Genomic DNA, 18,884 nt, shown 5'->3' with positions numbered 1-18,884 from the left:
GGCAAAATTCTTTTATAATTTTTTAATGTAAAAAATTTTAATTTTGAACGTGTAGTTATAATTTATAGTTAGGTAGGTATTTCAAGTTTTAACTAAGTTAGCATATTATAATTATACATGCACTGACAAAGTGAACAATAACAATAATCCTAATATGATCTAACTTATATCAATATTTACATTAAAAAAGGAGTCACCCTATTTGCAACATATATCTTATAAGCAAGGATCGAGACAGCAGTATAAAACAAATAAATTTGGTAATAATATCATGTAAATCTGGATATAATATGGGTACTTATTACTTCGTACCTGCGACCTGCCGAATATTTATTTATTATAATATATATGCCGACTGACCGTTTTCGCTCAGAATCTTTTCTAAATGTATATCTATGATTTATTAGTAACCAAAAAAAATGTTGACCACCAGTTGGAGAATCACAGCCCCATATGACATAATAAACTCGGGGAACAGAAAAAATCTCAAGGAAAAATGTTCATATAATTTTATTTAAATTTAGGAACATTTAAATTATCACTGTATAATACACATAAGTTCTGTTACTAGTGTGGAAAAATAGTAAATGAAATTATATAGGTACCTAGCTAATAGCTTAATGATTAAATACCTATATTACCAGGGGTGCCACAATTTCAATGTAAAAACTGGAGGTTCTGAGCACACCCAAGCCCCTTCGCCCCTCCAAATTATGCTGTATTACTGACTAGTAGTACATTCAGTATAACAGATATCAGGCAACTAAGTAAAGTAAATAAAATTATTTTTTATGATATAAATATTAAATTATAGATTCTTTAATATTTTATTGGAAATTTTAAAATCAAATACAGGCATTATGAAGATTTTTTATACCTACTATAAGTTGGAATTCAAGATTTTAACATATGGTCGGACAAATTAATAATCTAATGATTTTGAAACTTATAAGTTATAACTAAAATAAGGTATCGTATGAAATATCTGCAGACCGCTAAAATTTAGCATTCAACGAACTGGAAAATTGATAAAAAGGAAAAAATACAATAAAATTAGAAAAATTATAAAATTCCTTATGAGGAAAACTAGTAAATAAATTAATACCTACAACTTGAAATAACAGATCATTATTTTAGTTTTTAAATATTTTTTTGTCACATCGGAAGTTTAGTTTTCGATAGCGGTTAAAAGCGTTGTAAAGCGTCCTTTTTCCGTCCAGCGGGGGGTAAAGTGGGAATTCCCTAATAGTGCCGGGCGGTAAAGTGGAAATCCCCGAAAGTATTGCTCGAACATTTCACGCGCATATACCCTGCGCAATCAGACACTGAAATCTACACCACGGTCGTAACAAAACAAACTTTTGGTTACGTCTTAAATAAAACCAAATCGTTTTATTCATTGTTGTAGAATAATTATAGTCTTGTTGCTGCATAGATCCCTGGCCCCTGCACTACTTTTGCCGTGATCGATGAATGCAGAGGCGTGACAAAAAATAGTATGTGTGGCTCGTGCGGGAAGACAGTTTCAGTCTTGGGTGAAAGAACTCACTTCCCGCCCTTGCCACACCACAATATACCATTTTATAACCTAGACTATTTTTTACAGACAAAAGTTATTATTAGCTATAAACAATAAGTTACTACAATTTTTTTTTGCCAGGTCATTTTTCATCGAGAACTCGGGCCACAGTCACAACCGTGAACCGATAACCAAATAAAGTATCAACACATCAAAGTACAGATATTCAATGTTTCTTGAAACATTTTAATTTTCTTTGTCTTAACATAATTGTATATTGTATATTTGTACCTAATTATTAATATTTACAAGCAGGGCTTAAAATGGGCTAAAATTCCGGAAGGGACTAATGTCTCCATAGTTTTAAACGTTTCATATATCGTACCTATGTATAATGTCTATAAAATCATATTGCGTAAGTAGGGGGGGCTAACGGGGTTAGGCCCCCCTCCATTGCCATATTGTTATTACTTTTTCTATAATATTTATCAAGTGTCAACTAGTAAGAAAGACGTAAATTCATATACGTCTAAACGTCTTACCACATAAATTCATTTTGCAAAAACATTGTATTAGCATACCAATTTTCCTAAAATGATCAGTAATTTTTTAGTAAAAGTATGAACTGTGGTATGAAACACCTTGTATTACATTTTCAAGCCTTATGTAGCCTTAGACATGTATGCATTACCTACGTAAGGTTATATCCACAGACTAAGATATATAGAGCTTATAATTTATATAGCTTATAGCTATACCTACAAATTTAATATTTTAAAAGTTTTGAACTATAAATTAACAGTGGTTTTGTCAAAACTTGAACTTTAAATGCTTATGAAAAATAATGATGCCTAAGTATCGTTAATATTTTAATAATAAAAACTTATGTTTTACATTTATAAGCTTTTTAACCGAACGAATATTTTTTTATTAACATTTTTAGAAATTACAATCCAAGCTAAGACATTTGTATGTACTTATATACTTATTTGTTTAGCTAAATCAATTTTATATTATTAAAATATTAGTCTATGCGTAATTATTATTATTATTATTTTTTTATTGTTCTTAATTAACATCAGCTACAATGGCCATTAGTTACAATTTACAATTACTTTTTTTAAAATTTTACTTGTGTAAGATTTTAAGAATTTGTGTGGTGGTCCGATTCCGTAGCACCAACAGCTGCCTTTGCTCGCTGTGTTTTAGGTCGCCGTCGCCGTCGTCACGCTTCAGTCGTCGTCTTCAGTACCTGTGCATCATCTTTGCGCACGACATCACGCATTAGCTGCTCGCCGTCAACTCGTCTCCTTCGCCCGCCGTCATGATGGTCGTCACCCGCGAGCAAACGCGCTGGCGACTTCACTCGTCCGCCTGTACGTATAGAGGTGACCTTATAAATAAATAGGCCAATAGCCTTATTGCTTTATCGCCATCACGTTCCACTCCCCCTGCTTATTGTGTGTTGTCTGGTGTTTTTTTTTCTTACAATTTTATGTCACTTTGAGCCGTTTATATTTCGAAAATTCTTCAAAATTATAATTAAAAAAAAAATTAAATTAAATAATGAAAATATAAAATTAAAAAAATAATAGGCCCCTTTGAGCCGTTTATATTTCAAAAATTCTTCAAAATTAGGCCACTTTGAGCCGTTAAACTATCTAAACTTTTGATTGTACTTAAACTATAATAAATATATTATAAAACTTCATTTATTGTAACAAAATATTGATTCTTTTTTACGTATTATTAGAGTGTATTTTTATATTTATTTATTGCAACAGAATAATGGGCTCCACTGAACATGCTCCTGTTAAGTCCCATGCAAAATAACTACCTACTAGCAGTTTTTGTCACGCATCAAAATATATATCAATAAAATATTATAATAATGATAGGTATTTTTGGTCAGGTGAATGTATAATAATTAATAGGTAACTATAGATAACTTGGGACTTTGACGTATATTATAAATTTTTTACCGTACGCAATGGCATTTTAAAAATAGTAATATGTACTTTATACTCTTGACCCCACAAAGTAGGTAACAACTAGTTCCTACCAAGTATCAGAAAAGATGCTGATGTAAAATATCAAAGCATTTTTATTACCCCGAAACGTTATGACAAACACAAATAATAAAAAAGCTGGTTAGTGGATATCGCTCTGCTGTACAGTTGGTTACAAGTGGCCCGAGTGGGTTTATGTAATGGGTGGTGTTAAATTTGAATTCAATGATATAAATCATTGTATATTTGTATACGAAAAACGATTCTGAGCGAAGACCGACTTTCAGCTTATAATATTACTAGGTAGGTATATTTTATGATATTGTTGTGATTAATTTTAGTATTAGACGTTAGTAAGTATCTACTAAAGTAGGTTAAATTCATTTTTGCCAAAAAATCACATTTAAAAATGTCATTGTGTAGACTTATAAAATATAATAATATACTTCCACGAATAATATTTTTAAATTATAACAAAATAATTAAAAAAATTTACCTACGAATCTTTAATATTTATCAACTGCTATTATAACAACTTTTAAGGAACCTTGATTCAAATTTTTTAACCCAATAAATTAAATTGTATTTAAATGCATAGAATAAAAAAGGGGACACATTAAAGTTACACTAAAAAATAAAATCGAGTTTTTTCTAAAACCTTGCGTAAAAATCTCAGTTTTTCCTTAACTTTTTGTTTGTTTTTTCTGACGATTTTGAAAACTTTTGGGAACTTTTGTCCCCCCAAAGTACCAACTAGATTCACTTTCTTCTCCGTATTAAATTAAATATGTTTTTAGGTCTTGAAATTATTACATTTTAAATACTGTTATGATAAAATTATAACTTCTGTATTTCTGTCATACTACTATTCTTAAGAGTCTTAAACCTGCATGTTAGAAAATTTAAATGATCGAGTACTTATTTTATATCCTTAAATAGTATATGTAGAAGTACTGATATAATGTATATATGTTATAGGTAATTTCAATTTTTTTTCTAAGTTATTGAAACTAAATTAAGTACAATTATTATGTTATATGCATAATATATTATAAAATATAAAATATAAAACTGCAATTAAATAATAAATACTAGATTATACTATTAAACAAAAGATTACTATTTATGAATATACTATATTAGTAGTTAATAAGAAGGTGTCTATCCAATGTTACCAAACAATTTTAACAAATTATCATTTGTTTATTTTTTCCCGATTATTTTGAAAGGTAGGTACTGAGAATTTTTCATTTTGACCTCCCAAAATACCAACTATATCTATAGATCCAATTTGATTCCAAAAAGCTCCATCGAAGTTTATGATTAGAGCATTTTTTCTACTAGAAAAGTTGAGAAGTTGAAGTCGTACAAACATTTTCAAATACCTCAACTAAACGACTGGACAAAATAAAATTAAAATTTTAATTAATTTTCAATCCCCTCCCCCCTTATAGGAAAATCTTGCGTACGCCACTGTATGTAATTATTCGTTTATGGGCTTATGTAATGTATAAACTATAAACAGACAAACAGTAATTGAGAGGACGTTATACCCGCATGTGTTGTCTCCGTCTTACAAGTGCGTAACATAGCAAATTTTACGCTCAGCAGAACACATGTAGCTCCGTTAGTATAAAAATTAGAGCGAATTGACCTCTTATAAAATCTAAAGGTAAGATTATTATCTAGGCAACCGCATATGCTTTTTGTTATATTTTAATTTTAACGCGAGTTATGAGTATTTTAAAATTGTACATTTTTTATACATCTTAAAATACTCATAACTTGCTTTAAAATTAAAATATACTAATAAACCCATGAGGTAGCTTAGATAATAGTCTTACCTTTAGATTTTATAAGAGGTCAATTCACTCTAATTTTTAAATTAACGGAGCTACACGTGTTTTTCTGAGCGTAAAATTTGCCATGTTACTCACTTGTAAGACGGAGACAACACATGCGGGTATAACGTCATCTTTGTAAACATCATACTCATCCCACTTTTAACCCTGAATAATGTTCAAATTTACCTTATGAATAATATTTGTTAAAGGGGACTCTTTTTAACCACCGTCAGATGTAAAGAGTAGTGAGTCCCGCTGCGTCCTCCCAATTTAACCACTGTCAACAATAGAGATGGAATACTATCAGGAAATTAAGATTTATTCATTATTTGGCACTAATAGGTACATATTATACGTAGGTTGTTGGGTATTCGATATTATATCACTAATTAACTGTTCGTTCATGGTTATTATACCTACTCGTTTATTAATAAAAATTTGATTAGATTGGTTATCTGACAATGGGAGATCCCTGAAATAATTCAGTTTCATATTATTATTTTATTGATAAAAATACGAATCTGTAATAAGTACAGATCATAAAATACAGTAATTGCGTTTACTGTCGTTTAGTCCAGTTGGTGACTCGAGCATAGTTATTTGCTCACTACGTCACGTCTATATTATTACTTTATGATATTATGTACATATAATATATAGAACCATGTGGTTTTTACAAAAACAATTTGTTGTAATTTTATTTATTTTACTTTTGTCAGGTTATTATTATTTTTAAGTTACATTGAACTTTTTCAAAAACAAATCTTCTACATTTAAACAAAAAATTAATTTTTTTTTTTTAGAGCTGCAAGCCAATTGTTGTGATATAAATGATAGATCATTTGTTTGCTTACTTAAAGCAAATGAATCAGAAAGATGTGACTGTGTAGATGGTAAGTAATAATATTTGTTTATTGCTAATAATACAGGTATAATAAAAAATATTGTTTTCTTGGATTTTAATAAAGGATACCAAACTGAGCTTGATTTATTGTTTAACGATGTTCCTCATGATCTACGTCAAAAGTTGTTGCTCAGATCTCTAGCTGATTTTACTTCCGAAGAAATCATCAAACTTCCAACAAGTTTTATATATTTTTTACCAGTAAGTAAATTAAATGTATTTATCAGAACATTAATTTAAAATAATGATAATTTCAGATAAATAAGTTAGCCGTGTTATCTGGTACTCATCTTGCGTCTCTCATAATTGCACATGAAGATCATACACCAATAGCTAAGAAAATCCTTCAATCTATTCAAACAGATAAACAGCGCATTGAGTTCTTAAATTTTGTATGAATAAATCATTTAATTTTAATTTCTCTGTTTTCATGTACTTATACATTTTATTTAGTTAGTCACAAAGGTAATAACAAATGATAAAATACTAGATTGTATTGGTGACACAGTTTATAAATGGAATTATGATGTGAAAGATGGTAAATTTCAAAAGTTATCAAATATATGTGGCTACACTTTGGCTAGACTTTGGACACCATATGTCCTTACCACAACTAAAAGTATTAGCACACGTCTGTAAGTATTTAATATATTATAAATGTATAACATACGTTAATACAGTGTTTCTCAACCTATGAGGGGAAGTACCTACTGGAAGCAACTACCTACTGGCCAAACAATAATCAATTTGATATTGTGATAATAATTTCTATTTTCTAATAAATTCACTTTACTTATCATGTCACTTGATTTAAAAAAAGTTAAATTTCAAATTGACTGTAGATGTGAGATTTTTTTTAATGTACAAGTGTTGTGTAGAATAAATAAAAAAGACTGGACACCCTATACATTAAGAATATGCAACCACAGATTACATTAAAAAATTAATAACAACATTACTCTGTATTTTTATTACTGGGTTATTAAATAAAATTTTTACTGTTGTTATTTTTAATAATAACAACCGATAATTAGTTTTCTGATATTATTATTTATTGGTTAATTTATATTTTTCATTTTTCATTATGATTTAAATAATTACAAAGGTAATCAATGCAACTTTAATTGAAACGTGGAGTACTATTTTAATTAATATTATTTTTACTTTTGTTAAATTATCAGTTTTCTTTGTATTTTTAATCAAATAATATCATAATCAGTGAAAGCATTTGATATTTAATATTTATAAATTTAATATATTTTGAAAATATTTTTATTAAAAATAATATGTATTATTTAGGTTGACTTTGTTGGCTGAAGTAGAACAAAAGCAAAAACAAAGGACATTATGTAATAAATATACAACAATTAATTGGAAAAATTTACCTAAAAGTGTTAGAAGATTATGGTCATTTTTGTCAGTCAATCAATCCTATCCCAATCCATTAAGCAAATGGACGGTTAAACAAACAGCTCTACAGTTGGTTGAGAAAATTTTATTATTATAATGTTATATTTTATGTATACTTAAGTATTTTTTTTTTTTTTTTGTATAGGTATACATTTTTGTTACCAGATTTTAATAACAATGAACTACTTCTTATACCGTTTGATGAATTTTCTAAAAATGCACTATATGACATCGACTTTGAGATTTCTCAAGTATGAAACTATATTATCTATTTAAAATGTATAACTAAAAACTATGTATTAGATTATGAATAAATATAATTTCACTAAAATAATAAATCTAGTAGGTATAGAAGGCTATAGAATTAAATTGGTTATTCAGTATATGATACTTAATTAAAATTATATATCTAGTTAAATGTAACAATAATTTTATGTAAACACAATTTAAAAACGAAAACAATGTGAGATCTGCTTTTTAGTTTTTAGTTTTTAAACTGCTATAAATAATGTTAAAACACTTTCTTAATAGTTACATGTAAAGTGTGTTGATACAATTTTTCCGGAGGGTTTAATTTATTTCTTCACGTTTTTAAATATTCTTTTTATAATATGATTTAAAACATATAAAATGTGCATACATAAATAATGCATTGATTTATGAATTTAAATTAAATAAATAGGTATTACAAATATAGAAATAAAATTAATTTAACTATTTAAATTTAATTTTTACATTAAATACATAATAAAGAGAGTTATTACTTATTAATAAGTATTAAGTATTGTATATAAATTGTATTGCACATTCTGTATTGTACATATTATTCAGTATTCACTTATCTTAACAACAATTTGAATGAAAGACAGTCATAACAAATTCCTCGATATTTGTATATACAGTAAAACTTCCATTTAACAAAATTGTCTGTTTAGCGAATTATTTTTGAGAACCATGACCTTCATTATTAATCATGCGTAAATTATATTTAACGAATTCCTCTATATTAAAATTTGTTTTTGTTCCCTATGATGCTTTGTTATTTGGAAGTTTTGCTGTATTACCTGATAAAAGGAGATTTAAAAGTTAATACTATTTAATTGTGCACATGAATATAAAAAAAAAAAATAATATGCATTGTATTTTTTTGAAAATATTAATATATAAATAATAATTTAAAATTCTCCAAATATGCACTAGGTATCAATTTTTGCCATTTACTTATTAGGATTAGTTTCAAATGTATACTTTACATAGCCTGTTTTTCTAACTATAGTTAATAAAAATATGTAAATGCATAAAAATCAATTTCAATTAATTGTTGATACCATTATACTAATATAATTGAAATGTATGATCAGTATGTGGTTAAATTTAAATTATAATTACTCATATTATAAATTTATCCATTTTCGAAATTTTTCCATTTTATCAAATTTTTGCACTTCTTATGATTGAGACTTAGGTAATCACTATTTATTTATTTCATACTAAGACATTTTTTAATATTAACTATTAAGTAAACCTGTTATTTAATTATTCAAAAAATATTAACATAAGTGAAAAAAATATGGTTTCAATTCTATATTATATTTTATATTTAATTAATCAGTTAGAGATTTATTATTGGATACAGCTGATTGAGTATTTTGATGTACCTGCAATTCAATTGTATGCACACTGCACACCTATGGTTATAGTATACAAAGTTGAAAGTAAATTTTTTAAGTAGTTTAGAAACAAATATAAACAACAATTATAATTTAAAAATGTTTATCTAGCTTTGTCTACATGAAAGAAAAAAATATTACTTATTTCAAATTTTTATTTTTGTAGGCTCGATTTTTATTTTCATTGTTGATGGAAAATAGCACTTTAAAAGATGTGAAGATACTGCATCCAACATTCTTTTTTAAATTGTCACCATTACAAATTGATCAATTTGAACCAGAAGAATGGGCTAATGAAACTGTAATTTCGTTATTGGAAAAAACACATTTAAGTTATCCAGCTGCTAAACAGGTATATCATTTTTCTATCAAATATTTTTTTAAGTATAAGATGGAAATTAACAAATATTATATGTTTTTAAATTATTAATTGTAGAATGTTAGGTTTTTTAGAATCGCAATGTTTGGCCGTAGTAGTGTCTTACAATATAAATATCATAATAATAAAAAATAAATTAAATACAATTTGGAATATTTGTTTGGATGTACAGTAGAACCTCGATTATTCAAACCTCCGTTATACGAATCCTCTATTATCCAAACTTATAATTAGCGTATCAGAACGTTTGTAAGACTTAGCTGTAGAATAGCGCGTCGAAGCTTTTGTCAAATCAAAATGGATAATTTTATCAAAAAAATATCACAAACATATGTTCCTATGTACTTTGTGATTAAATATTTCTAAAAGTACACAATATAATTCTAATATACCTAATAATAATAATAATAATAATAAATATGTAATACATAATAATATGGTGTTTAACACATAATGTTATTGTGTGTTAAAAAAAAATAATTGTTTTAATAAACGATTTCCAGTATCAGAACTAGGTGCGGTCCCAATTAGTTTGGATAATCAAGGTTCTACTGTGTTTGTCTATTAGATGCTAACCAACTCAAAATTAATACGATTTATGTACCTATATAAATTTAATTGCCTCTTTACAATTTACTGAACCACTAAAAATGATTGAAAAGCTCTTTCCCTGAAATCCATTAATTTCATTTATTCCTATATATGCTTATTTATATATATATACATGAATTTTATACACTTTTTGCATCCTAACTAGCCAATCAGAATTTAATATAAATAAATAAATATTCTTTATTAAATTTATTAAAACAAAATAATTTTAGATTCTTAGCGGAGCGATGAATGTATTGACTTAACAATGATATGTGTTTTTTATTTTATTTTTACTTTTATTTTTGTGTCTGTCATCACGGTTTGGGGCAATAAAACTGCTCCGATTTTCTTCAACAGTATCTTGTTCGATGGGAAAGTGAATTTAGTTGGTGCATTCAGGAGGTAAAATTTTAAAATTTTCAATAGGTTTCAAAAGTGCCAGGAAAAACGGGAATTTTTACGCAAAATCGATTTGTGGAAAAATCAACTTTTAGTTTTTGGTGTAACTTTAAAACAAATATACATGCATTTTTTATATGGTAAAAACCTTGAAAATCTATTACAAAGTACTTACTATATATATTGTTACAATGACATTTGAAAAATATTAAAAATCCTTGGTCACAGTTTTTATTTATAAGCATTTAAAGTTCAAATCTTGACAAAATACGGAAAAATCACGAAAATTAGCAAATTATTTTGAGTTGAGAATTCATAAAAATTTTTCTTTTTAAATCTAAGATTTGAAAATATAATACAAGATTATCCATAAGTTTGTCTACCTTTATCAAAAAAAAAAATGTCTAGAAGAAAGTCAAATTAAATTTTTATGAGCGTTTGAAATTCATGTTTTTACAACATTTGATATTCAATCGATTTTTCATGTAACGATTTTGTTATTTTGTTGTTACTCAAAAACGAATAACTGTAGAGACATGAAAATTTTACCGAATGTTTATATTTTCATTTTCTATACACCATAAAATTTTGAAAATATTTTGACTCTTTTTGAGCTGTTTACGGACATTGTCAGTTTTCAATTTTTTAGTTTTTTTTTCTATAAATATCAATAAAATTTTATTTGTTGGGTAAAAAAGCGTGAAAATTTAATATAAGGCTCCTAATATATCTTTCTAATAGCAGTTGGAAAATATTAAAAATACATAAGTACAATTTTTTTTATAAGCATTTAAGTTCAAATTTTGACAAAATTTATGAGATTTAAAAATTTAATAATTATTATGTAGTTAAAAATGTATAAAATGTTCAACTTTTATAACTAAGGATTGAAAATTTAAAACAAGGCTCCACGTAAATAGGTTATATATAAATTACTTTATTCACAATAATATCATCAAATATACTTGGTAATATCATAAGCTGACTGACAGTGTTCACTCAGAATCGTTTTTCTTATACAATGATATTATATCATTTAATTTAAAATTAACACCATCCATTACAGTGACCCACTTGTTACCTACTGTACAGCAGAGCGACATCCACTTACCCACCTTTTTTTTTTAGATATTTAATAAAATTGCTAGTGATCGTCTGTCGAAAAAACATATAAATGGATATTATGAATGGTCATCTGATGACTTGCGGCATCTTCCATTGATATACACTCAACCAGCTTCTTCATTCTTGAAGTTTTGTACTACTCCGCCAAGTATTCAATCATTTATTGCTGTTGATTCTTATATGCTGACTAATAGACAAGTAAACAAATTGAATTCATAATATTTTTAAACAATTAAATTGTTTATTTTTAAATTTTAGGCTTTTTATTTGAGTGGTTGTAGCAGTATGTTGTCATTTCCTTCAAATGATCCAAAACTTTTACTTGATTTGAAATATATGATTAAAGCAGTTCCAGTTTCTAGTCTATTAAATATTGATGATGGTAATATAAACTATCCAGTAATATCTCACTTGGTATCTTTAGTTGATGATCATAACTTGCCAATGGCTCTTTATCTATTGAATATAGCAAACCCAGGTAAATATTAATTTTGTTATTATTGAAATATTTGTAGCAGATAAATGAATATTGTTACAATTAATTATAGTTTACACTTTAAAATACTAAATCCGGTTGCACAAAACATTTAATGAATCAATAGTGAGCTTATGGTCCCTTAAACAAGATTTAGTGGGCCATGATTGGTCCATTAAATTTTTAGTGAACTATTGAAATTTAATAAATTGTTTATGCAACCCAGCATAATAATTACAATTATATTATAATAAAACTGTTTATACTAACATAAATAAAAATATTAGTTTGTTAGACTTGCTATAAAGTTAAGGGTTAATTAAAATACTTAATTAAGTACATTTTGAATATTTTTATTGAATTGTCTCTGTTTGTAAATACATATGTTCAATTTAGTGAATATAATAAAATACATAATAGATAGATAAATAATAATAAATATTTATAAGTCAAAGCCTAATTTCTTTGTTTCACTTATAAATCTTTTTTATTATTACTCATATATATATATATATATATATATATGTATTTTATTATGCTAAGTTTTATTTTTTTATTCTTGGTCCTTTCAACTCATTGACTTGTTTAATTAATAAATTCAAATGTTCTGATCCCAAAGTGAGTCCAACTATGGGAAAACTGCTGTAAATAAGTAAATGATATTTTAAACTTGGAGAAGTTGGATACATTTTTTATATATATTGGTGGTGATCTATGCATCTCCTTGATGTAGTGATTTGATTGGGAGTTTGTGGACCCAGAGAAGATAAAAATTAACTTTTCTTTTCACCAAGTATGGGTGATATCAGAGATGACAATACATTTTAATGGGGTGTATTGAATGTCTTATTATTATGGGACTCATTTCTAATGTCACACTGTTATTATAATATATTTTGCATGTATATTAACCGTTGTTATGATAAAACTAAAGAGCAAGCACCGACACTGCGTATGTTCAGAACAGTAGTTGTGAATTGCTTTTGACATTTTATTTTCTTATTATGAAAATTTATAAGTTTTAATATAATTGTTTTTATTAATTTAATAACTAATTCATTTTTAAAAATATTGGGCTGATATTTTTTACCAATTATAATATATTGAAATTATTTAATAAATAGGTTTTTTAATTGTTTATTTATACAACATTAATGTATAACTTTTTCAGTAAAACAAACCTGCTTCATTAAAGAAATGCTGAAGAATAAACACAATATAATTTTTGATCAGTTAGCCCCTTTGGATGTGCCAGGTCCTATATTTGATGTCCTCAAACAATTATACTCAAATTATACTGATAGAATAGACGAATTACCAAAGCATATAGTAATTGTTTATTATTTTAAATAAATAATAAGAAATGTATTAAACTCATTTGTGATTTGTATATACAATATAATTGCTTTGTATTTTTATTCAGTATACAAATGTTTACAATTTTTTAGTTGAATGTAATATTAGAAGACAATGATTTACTTGTCAAATGGACTGGTAATAATTCAGCAGTCATTAAAGGTCTTTACAATGGGTATACGTGTAATTTCATAAGAAGATTAAATAGTGTACAATTCATTATATTAATCTCAGACTATAATGCATACCTAAAACGGACAGGAAAAGTAAGACCGAAATATATTTTAAAAAAATTATTATTTTTAATTTATAACCTTAATTCTATAGGTTTTTCCTAAAAACTTGCAAGTTTGTGTGGCCGAAGCATTTAATAATTATCTCAAGTTAAAATCAAAATTAACAGCAGAGGGTACCATTGATTTCTTTTTAGAAGCATGGGAAGTTGAAGCTGTGCAAGGTAAATTATTTTTGTATTTAGTTTTAAGTTAAAGTAAAAAATATTTTCATTAGGATTTGTCTTGACAACTCTTCCTGTTGATGTTATTCTAAATTCAAATTTGAGGGATAATATATTGTATTCCATTGGACAATTAAGTTTACCTGAACTAATGATTGCATCTCAACCACAAAAACTGTCATTAATGGTTGACCAATATATCACAAATAGTGTAAGTATTAAGTTAAAAATAAAAAAAATGTATCATTATTGTATAATTTGTCCAATACAGCTAGGAAATAGGCCTACCTTAGGTTTTGAGCATTTACATATACTTGGAAATCTAATCCATTTTATTCCTACAACCTATTTGAGTGTGGTGGACGAACACGCATTTAAATTCATAGTAGAAACTGGTTTAATTGATACCAGAATGTGTGTTGATTCAATAGCTAAAGAAAAATGGGCTGATTTATTAATAAAAGCTTTTGGGTAAAATTTATATTACATTTTTCATAATATAGTTCTGTTAAAAATTATATTATTTAGGTACTGAAAAAATTATAACCAGCTATGTTTTAAACATTTTTAATTTCAGAAATGTTGAAAATTGGTCGAGTGATACTTTGGTAACATTGTCTGATCTTCTTATTGTATTAAACAAGGATCAATTAAATGCTATACCAGATATGTCACGTTTAAACTCTTCCGATATTATACTAACTAGGTACGCTGATGAAATTGAATTTTTATCGAATAATATTCCATTTTATAAGGTAAGGTTAATGAACGTTAACCCAATAAAAATTATTTTTAATTAAATACTTGTTTTTTAGGGTTGCATATTAATTTTGGGTGATCAGTATAAGGATTTTACTAATTCTTTATCAACTCTAATTAATTTCTACTTAACTTCAATGCAGATTCAATTACAAATGATCAGTCCAATCAATTATAACCTAAACGGTCAAAATGAAAAAGTTATAATGTCGTCAGAAGCCAAAGCAAAAATTTACAAACCAAATGTCTTAATTTCATTACCAAAGTCTGACGATTTTAATAAATTATCACCAAAAACCAGTATGTTCAACAAATTTTTCGGGGGCAAAGAGAAACAAGATGTTAATGAATCAACATTAATCTTAGAAGTTAGAAATCTTAGAAATTCTACTACTTCAAGTCCTATATCTTCAACATTAAATTCCTCAAAATACAACCAAAGCTTAAAAAATATAGAAAATGATCAGTATACTGAAAAACCATTTAACCTGACATTTATGCCATTACTTAGTACTACTAATAATTATAGTAAAATATCAAATATTAGAAACAATACTGATTACGAAAAAAAATTAAAAATAGATGATTCTAAATTGATTATCAATACCCTTCATTTACAATGTAAGACTACTTTTTCATTTTCTATCAATTCACTAAAATCTGAATATATTGAGACTTAATATTACTTCATTATTAGATGTTGCAGAAAATAGAAAAAAGTTTCATGATGATTTTAATACTGAAGCCTTTAATATTACTTCAAACCAATCTCTTTTATTAGGAATTGAAGAAATATCAACAATGAGAAATGGCAAATCATACAAAAATTATAGCCAACCAAAAAAAAGATTTTTAAAACTATTTTTTGATACTGAAGTGCAAGTAAGTAAATGTTGTAACCTAAATGTAACCTAACCTAACCTTCATACTTACAATGTATATTTAATTCTTCAGATTAGTTGTGAAGCATTGAAAATGTTAGGACCGTCTTCAGTTACTTCCCTCCAGTTTGACTCTATTATTCACTCTATGAGTGATGAAGAATTGGAGAATTGTATTGATTTGTTGGGTTCATTTGATATCAACCCTGAATTAGCTAGACACATTTGGTCTAGAACTAAAGAAAAGGTATGTCTGTTAAAAAAAATATATACTCTTATGCGTAACTACTGTTTATTTAAATGTATAGGCTGCTTTACACACGTATGGTTCTGTTTTGTCGGGATTATCGGTAAATGATATAAGGGTACTAGACTTGAACATTGATAGACCTTGGTCATTGGAATTGATACATGTACTTTCTAAATATGTAAAAACTGATATAATTGTACGTATACATATAAATCGAGCATATTATTTGTTGATACTAATATGTAAACATTATGTCCATTTTTAGCGTGAGGAGATAAAAAAACAATTTTTAACAAAATCAAAAGCAAATATGCCTTCGCATTTATGGGGATCATTTGGTTCATTGATATGTAAATTACCACCTCATTATTCCAAATTAATTATGCCTAGTAAAGAATTATTCTGGAAAACAAGCTCGGCTTTCAATACCATAACATCTTGTGATATGTCTTGTATAAATAATTTAGCATCAATAGCAGTTTCTGTTATTGGACAATCAAATTCTTGGAAAACTGCTGAAGTGGAGCGTTTGGGAATTATTCTCTCTGGTAGTAATAAACTATTATTAAATTGTAAATAATAATTAGCAACTATAATACATATTGTCGTTTGAAATTATCTATATAGGAATTAACATCACCCAATGGCAACTGTTATTAAACTTTAATCCAGAAGCATTAGAAGGACTTTCTTCAAATACTGTCAATTGTCTCAATGAACAACAAATCAAGGTTAGTAAGAAAATTGATCGGTATTGTAACTTATAATACAGGCAGGGTGATTTAACAACATTTTTATTAAAAAATATATAATAATATAATTTTTTAATAACTTGAAACTATGTAAAAAATATTAATACTTTTTGAGATAATGAGTGTTTTACGCTTAATGAATCACCCTGTATATCTTTATATTTTTAAACTTTTTATTAATTCTTATAAACTGTTAATATTTTACAATATATAGTTAATGGATGGATCACATATGAAATATTTAACACCCAAATCTGCAAATGCATTACTGGAAAATCATTCTGAATTCTTAGATTCTCAAACGAAAGAAACACTATTACAATTAGTGAACTTTGAAATTAAAGTGAATAATAGTATTAATGTTTTTGAAAGTACAAACTATTCCAATGAAATGCAAGCACACTCTAAAGCTCCTGTAATACATGTTTTATCTTTTTCGATCTTATTTGCTATCATTATAGTATTTTTCTTAAATAATACTATTTAATATTGTGTATTTATAATTATTACTGAGTTTATTGAGCTGTCTGTATAGATAAACATTTTTATTTTTATTATTGGTGTAGAGTGTTTAATGATTTTTTGTTTTATGTTTTAAAGATTTTTATATTATATATTATATATTTTTATAGCATTATGGATTTTATTTTATTGTTTCCTATATGTGTCAAATGACAACCCACATATCTGGACAGTATACAAGATTTTCGTTAGAAATAAAAAAAATTACATATGATTTATTCTTTCACACAATTATTAATAGTAGTTAATTAATAAAAATTATAATGGGTACCTAAATATATGTACACTACATATAACAGTAAATTACTTTAGGCGAAAAAACGAAGGGAATTCTAAGTAATAAGTTTATAATATGGACTATAATTTTATACTTTATATTTTAACCATATTACTGATTATATCATATGTTTAAATAAGACTATATTATTAAAAGTATTCTGTTACAAAACTGAAAATCTTCAGATTTTGTGAAATATTTACTATTTTATTTTGATCAAACCTATATTTTTGGAATTAATAGAATTGTGATTTTAAGAACGGACAAACAAACCACATTCTGCTAATTTTCTCACCTGACACCTGCTACTGTTACCCACATGTTATGTTTACAAAACCACTTCAAAATTTAGAATATACAAAAAACCAAACAAAAGGATTTAATTATTGATTTTCTAAACTAGAATACTTAAGTCTTCCTATATTTATTAGTCATTGATTAAAATAAATTAGATTAGATATTAGATTCTTATAAAATCAAATAAAATCAATTTAATACAGGTAATTTATAACCACAAAAAAAAAAATATTCAAGATAAATATTTTTTTCTGTATACTAGGTAAAATAATAATGATAGGTATCAAATAATTTTTGAACGGTGCAGATTACAATATTTTACGATTTAAGTAAATTATTTTTTTAATAGATACATTTTTTTGGTAACCAAAATAAAAACCAAAACAAAAAGACCAATCAAAAATAATCTAAGGAAAACCACTAAATTGTGATAAAAGAAAAGTGGGTAAGTGGATGTCCCTCTGCTGTAAAGTAGGTTACAAGTGGGTCACTGTAGTCTGTAATGGATGGTGTTAAATTTGAATTCAATGATTAAATATCATATATAAGAAAAATGATTCTGACCAAAAACGGTCAGTCAGCCTATGATATTACTAATAGTATATTCAATGATATTATTGTGAATAAAGTAATTTATATATAACCTATTTACGTGGAGCCTTGTTTTAAATTTTCAATCCTTAGTTATAAAAGTTGAACATTTTATAAATTTTTAACTACAAAATAATTATTACATTTTAAATTTGATAAATTTTGTCAAAATTTGAACTTTAAATGCTCATAAAATAAATGTCGTGTCTTTTTTTATATTTTTCAACCACAGTCATAACAATATATCAGGATCCTTGCATCAAATTTTCACGCTTTTTTACCCAATAAATAAAATTTTATTGATATTTATAGGAAAAAAAAACTAAAAAAATTGAAAACTGACAATGTCCGTAAACAGCTCTGTATACTTGTATGTGTGGATGTGTGTTTTATACATTATAATTAAACTAAATA

At 26.2% G+C, this 18,884-nt stretch overlaps 1 protein-coding gene across 1 annotated transcript; it reads left to right on the top strand.

Moving 5' to 3' along the window:
- Positions 1-5,944: 5,944 nt before the first annotated feature.
- On the top strand, positions 5,945-17,420 carry LOC132938560 (uncharacterized). Its single transcript, XM_061005474.1, has 23 exons — positions 5,945-6,091; positions 6,176-6,265; positions 6,341-6,477; positions 6,534-6,668; positions 6,730-6,911; positions 7,576-7,755; positions 7,832-7,937; positions 9,523-9,708; positions 11,857-12,051; positions 12,112-12,331; positions 13,500-13,657; positions 13,777-13,950; positions 14,012-14,141; positions 14,195-14,352; positions 14,413-14,612; positions 14,719-14,896; positions 14,957-15,521; positions 15,598-15,782; positions 15,855-16,028; positions 16,090-16,227; positions 16,297-16,579; positions 16,659-16,762; positions 16,998-17,420. The coding sequence occupies exons 1-23, from the start codon at positions 6,037-6,039 to the stop codon at positions 17,268-17,270; spliced, it is 4,206 nt and encodes a 1,401-aa protein (XP_060861457.1). The 5' UTR covers positions 5,945-6,036; the 3' UTR covers positions 17,271-17,420.
- Positions 17,421-18,884: the final 1,464 nt, after the last annotated feature.

This window comes from Metopolophium dirhodum, chromosome 2 (genome assembly GCF_019925205.1).
Source record: "Metopolophium dirhodum isolate CAU chromosome 2, ASM1992520v1, whole genome shotgun sequence".
NCBI lineage: Eukaryota > Metazoa > Arthropoda > Insecta > Hemiptera > Aphididae > Metopolophium > Metopolophium dirhodum.
This window is presented reverse-complemented; position numbering and strand designations above follow the sequence as displayed.